The sequence below is a fragment of the Sinocyclocheilus anshuiensis genome, unplaced genomic scaffold (assembly GCF_001515605.1).
Source record: "Sinocyclocheilus anshuiensis isolate Anshui unplaced genomic scaffold, SAMN03320099.WGS_v1.1 scaffold103, whole genome shotgun sequence".
In the NCBI taxonomy this organism is placed as follows: Eukaryota; Metazoa; Chordata; class Actinopteri; order Cypriniformes; family Cyprinidae; genus Sinocyclocheilus; species Sinocyclocheilus anshuiensis.
The window spans coordinates 904,483-910,186 of record NW_015548201.1 but is presented as its reverse complement, the minus strand read 5'-3'; the positions used below and the strand labels follow the sequence as shown (position 1 = coordinate 910,186).

At 39.7% G+C, this 5,704-nt stretch overlaps 1 protein-coding gene across 1 annotated transcript in view; it reads left to right on the top strand.

Moving 5' to 3' along the window:
• The window catches only part of LOC107653334 (netrin receptor UNC5A-like), a 239,493-nt gene that overhangs the window by 112,248 nt on the left and 121,541 nt on the right, over positions 1–5,704 (top strand). The window contains exon 2 of the mRNA XM_016440025.1: positions 1,647–1,868. Within this exon, the coding sequence (XP_016295511.1) occupies positions 1,647–1,868 (222 nt within the window). The remainder of the gene's footprint in view (positions 1–1,646; positions 1,869–5,704) is intronic.

The following is a 5,704-nucleotide window of genomic DNA, read 5'->3' as shown; positions in this document are numbered from 1 at the left end:
GTGTGTGTGTGTGTGTGTGTGTGTGTGTGTGTGTGTGTGTGTGTGTGTGTGTGCGCGCGCGCGCGTGCGTGTGTGCGTACATGTTTGTGTATGATGTACAATGGTGTGGGACCTCCAGTATGAAGAGGGAATAAACAGCCAGCTGAGGCTGCTTGATTGCTCTGGATTGTGGGCGGAAAAGGATAAATTAGCAATTCATTCTTAATTACAAAGACCAGAAAAACATTGTAGCTAACAAATGAAGCAACAAAATTACTGATAGGGGTGCGCTCCGTTTCTGCGCTGCGCTAAAGAATTGTTCTCCCACGATTCGCAGGGCCAAGCTCTGATTAATGATGATTTCTCATTGAATCTCTCCAAATATTTATGAATCCAACCGCCTCGATGCTCCTTCCATAAATCCACGCGGGGGAGAAACATTTCCACCCACAAAGTCATGGAGATCTTTGATCCATAAACAGCGATGCGTACCCACCTGATCACGCTACCAGGGGTCGTCGGAATAGAGAGCCAGTTTGTCTCACGTTTAATGCAGCCTATTTGCGACAGCGGTTGTCAGTCAGTGAATGGCTGGCAATCACGTCACCGCATTCGGCCCGGCCGTAATAAAGAGTTGAGTTAAAGCCCTGGATACAGGGCCTGCCGAGCGTGTTTTGAAGTGCCATGGTCATTCAGCAAGAGGGATTTATGGCCTGCGGTCCATCAGCTCTGATCTTAAAAGGCTATGATTAAAAGCAGAGAGAGTAGAGATGGGATTCAGCAGTGCTGTAGGCAAACCCTGACAAGGCCATACCACTCAGAAGCTTTTTACTCGGCCTGTTAACAAGGGGACTCACTCTCTCTTATACACACACATTGTTTTTCTGTGTGGGGTGGAATATAGTAGCATATGTCTCTTTCAGGACTAAACTATAAACTATTTCATCATGTCCTTCATTTAAAAACTAAAATTTATTTGGGGTCTCAGAGACTCCAAGTGTAAAAATATGATTAAATGTGATGAATTTTTACACACTAAAAATGTTATTGATGAAAAAAGGTGAAAGCAAACAGAAGCAATGTTACTGCATTGGATTAGAGTCTCATTTATGTGTATTTATCCCAGTGAATTTGGTATTGACACTCTTAAGTTGTTTAAACATTTTATACATTTATTTCTCGTAATTTAATGTTCAGTTATTGAAATTACATTTTAGATCAGTTTCTCATTATGACATGAGTTGCTTACAATATTTATCAAACCTAGCAAAGTCAGTACACTCTAATTAATATTCATGGGTTAATATGCATAATGCACATGCACACGTTCGACATCACTGACCCTACTTTGTCTTGAAATACAATCCCATGCCACTCAGGCAAAAGCAAGCACTTTTAACAGCATGTCATTAGTATGATCTCCCAGACCTGCTGTAGCGGAGACGTTTTGTCAGCTGTGTTTGGCAGAATATCTGTGTTCTACCAAATACGGATGCACAAGATTAGTATTGCACTCAGTGCGTGTCAAAAGCAATCTGTCCGCTCACAGGGTTCGGAGTATGAAATTAAATCAGATACGCTCATTATCTCTTTGCACTACTAAAAGGTTTCAGGCATCGGAACAACTACAACCTGTCTCTAAAGTTTTATCTCACTTGCTTTCACAGGTGGAGAGCATGCGGCCACTGTAACACATCCACTTCCTGTGGCCTTCTCCGACCTGCTGCCACACTTCCTGTTGGAGCCTGATGATGTTTATATCGTTAAGAACAAGCCAGTGACCCTCACCTGCCGCTCAACCCCTGCCACTCAGATCTACTTCAAGTGCAACGGCGAATGGGTTCACCAGGATCAGCACTTGATCGAGCATGACGTGGACCCTGCCACAGGTAGACGCTCTCAACACTCTCTCTGAGGTTGACAATAAAGCCAGCTGACCCACAGCATTTATAAAATGACACTAGAAAACAGGAGAGCCTATAAAGGATGCTTTCCAGATGTGATGCTCTTTCTTCTTCTGTAGTATAGCACAAAATACAAGGTTTATGGCCTGCGGTCCATCAGCTCTGATCTTAAAAGGCTATGATTAAAAGCAGAGAGAGTAGAGATGGGATTCAGCAGTGCTGTAGGCAAACCCTGACAAGGCCATACCACTCAGAAGCTTTTTACTCGGCCTGTTAACAAGGGGACTCACTCTCTCTTATACACACACATTGTTTTTCTGTGTGGGGTGGAATATAGTAGCATATGTCTCTTTCAGGACAGAATAAGACCTTATTCAGAGGCTCTTGAACCTGTTTTTTTTTAGCCCATATCATCTGAACTTTGAAGTCGGCTATTCAACTTTGAAATTGATTGATATTTAAATTGACTGATATTTAATTCTGATTATTTAAATCTATAGATCTAAATATGTATTTAAATCTGAGAGACTACAATGCCTTTTTAATATCTCTTGTGAAAATAATAAACTACTGTATTTAATCATATGTCCTTCATAAAAAAAATAATTATAACTATTTGGGGTCCCAGTAAGTCCAGGTGTAAAAATATGATTATTTCTTCTTCTGTAGTATAGCACAAAATACAAGGACTTCCTTCAAAGCAATTTTCAAAATGTCTTCTGCCCATATCATGAACAGGGCTTGCTTTGTGCTCAGGGATTGGTCTGTTGCATTAGTGTACTGTGTATCATGAAGGGCTGGATAAATTTGGATGTTTCTTGGTTTTTGTAGCAGAGGCAGCAATATTAATAATTAATCTGCAACAAATGTCAGTTTGTAATCTATTAATAATATAATTTAATAATAAAGCCAAAATCCTTTGCTTTACAGTGAATTTACCATAGTTACAAGATGTTGCTATGCATATTAAAAGCTTTGATAAAACAGCAGTGGTATATAAGTCTAATGTTCTGTTCTATTTATGAATAGTAATCATTTAGCTTAACCATAGGCTGTTCATGGTTGCCAAGCAACATTATTGTCAAAGTTCATTGTGTAAACTTGGCAAACTAATTTGTAGGTATTAGGCTAAACATTGGTATACGATGACGTCATAATCTCTACAGGGGCAATATAGGGTCAGATGTTCTCGTATGAATAGCTTAATGAACAATATTGGCCTTAAATAATGTATTGTAACCTAATGAAGAGTTTGTGACCCATGATAAATGATAACAGATTGAAAGCCAGATGTTCTTTACTGACATATTAGGCATCTTATCATGTGCAATGACTGCAGAAATGACCTTATATTTGACAGGAGAAACTGTGCGAAGTCGAGCGGCTCCACAAAATGAAAGGTAATATTTGAATAGAGTAAATCAAACAACGCAAAGGTATCGGACCATTATCAGAATTACCGAATGCTTGTTTGGCATGTTTGGTGAACGACACCATATATTCGGAATCATTTTCGCTTTTAGTTAATATATTGTAAAAAAACAAAAGCTAAAATCAAAAGTCTGAAATGAAGCTGTCTTGTGCTATTATACAGGCTATGACCCCCATAGCACACATTTATCATTTTAGGTTTCATTTTCAATTCTTTAATTAATCTCTTTTTCTGTTTATTTTAGCTGCTTAATATATTTTGGCTGTTAATTAAATTGTAACATTGCCGTTAATTTGAACGTTTGATGTTGTTGTCGTTGTAATTAGATTTCAAACAGCTGTTGCTAGCTCTCTAATTTGGTTGCCACCAGTTTTGTTTTACATCTCTTCATATCACTTATTGTCACGTCTCATTTACTCTATAATTTAGGCTGTAGGAAAATATATCAAATGTTTATCTACCTGTTAGAACATGTGAGGACATGTTCAAGCTGCATGCAGTGCAGTTGGAGTTGCTTTCTCTCAACTTGAACGTTGTTGGCGTTGAGCAAGATCGCATACTCTGCATAATCATATGCAGAAACCTTTTCAGTAGCATTCGGTTATTGCTAATAGCTTAGCATGGGGCTAATGGGTTAAGAAAAGCTCCTTTGATTAGCTTGAAGAAGATAACATGCTTCATTTTAATCAGGCATTGAGGAAGGCAGTTTTAGGACACTGTCAGGGCATTTGGTGTGAATATAGTGAACAGTTGGTGCTCAGTGCTGTTCTGCGATGCATTCTGGGTATTTCTAGGGAGAGAAAAATGACTGGCTCCCTGGGCAGTATATATTCTATTGTACTAGAGAGTGGATTGAAACAGCTTATATTAATGTTCAAAGATACTGTGTTTCTTGGCAACTATAAACAGCCCCTGCGGTTGGTCCAATGACTTATATTACTTGGCAGAAGAATTGTTTATTATTATTAATATACATTCGTTTTTCATATCGCCTTTGCTGCTATTTTATGAAAACAATAAGTCACTGCCGCATGTCCCAAAATACTTGGTTTTATGTCTTCAAATGTTGCTCAATAAGATTTTAAAGCTGGAACTATCTGTTTTTTTAAATGATTTTAAAACATCAGCATTTAAGTTGACGTTTCAGTTCCCTCAAACAAGTTATGCATGGTTTCTCTTCAGTTTGCGATTTGTTTCTTGTTTTTAAAGACAGCTTCATGTTGCAGTTCCTCAGAGGTTTAATCACTCTCCCCTCTGAGAGCAGTTTAAGAGATGTAGCCAGCGCTGTAGCCGTGATAGTCTCGTGATTGATTGGGATCTGCTGACAAGTACTCAGCTCGGCTTTCTACAATCATATTGTTCCTAGCGTCAGTAGAATAAAATAATTTCCTGAAGGGTTTTCTGTGTCTCCCGTTCGCTGTCTTCGAGGTGGGGACGGCTCTTCAGCACTCAGCAAGCGGATGTTTATGTGTTTGTTTGACGCTCCTTGGCAGAGGAAGTATAGGGCATAGGGATTCACGTCACGCGTGTGCTAGGATTCAGAAGTGATCTGTAACTTAAAACCTCCAATTCACAGCATGACAGCTGATTGGGAGAGCTGACGTGCGGATGACATGCTGCGGAGCAGCTGCAAGAATTTTCAGGGGAATGTCGCATTTCTTAAGATGGAGGATATGCTGCTAGGTATTAGAGCAGACAGGCATAAACTCCTGTCATCTGTCTATAACACATGCACACACTAGTCTATTAACATTCAGTTTCTTTTGGCTGACAGTACATTGTGTTTATTTATTTAGCTGTGAGTCTCATTGTGAATGCACACGCACATTCTTCATTCACCGATGTTAAGTCGGCTATTCTGTTTGACTGTCAGCTGAGCCAGGAGTACATAGTGTAGGGGGCGTAGGGATTCACGTCACGCATGTGCTAGGATTCAGAAGTGATCTGTAACTTAAAACCTCCAATTCACAGCATGACAGCTGATTGGGAGAGCTGACGTGCGGATGACATGCTGCGGAGCAGCTGCAAGAATTTTCAGGGGAATGTCGCATTTCTTAAGATGGAGGATATGCTGCTAGGTATTAGAGCAGACAGGCATAAACTCCTGTCATCTGTCTATAACACATGCACACACTAGTCTATTAACATTCAGTTTCTTTTGGCTGACAGTACATTGTGTTTATTTATTTAGCTGTGAGTCTCATTGTGAATGCACACGCACATTCTTCATTCACCGATGTTAAGTCGGCTATTCTGTTTGACTGTCAGCTGAGCCAGGAGTACATAGTGTAGGTTTTGCCACCTGGAAACTATGTGTACAGGATCACATGATGTTAATGTATTAAGTAAATATCATTAAAACAAAATGATTTTTGGGGGGGGGGGGGGC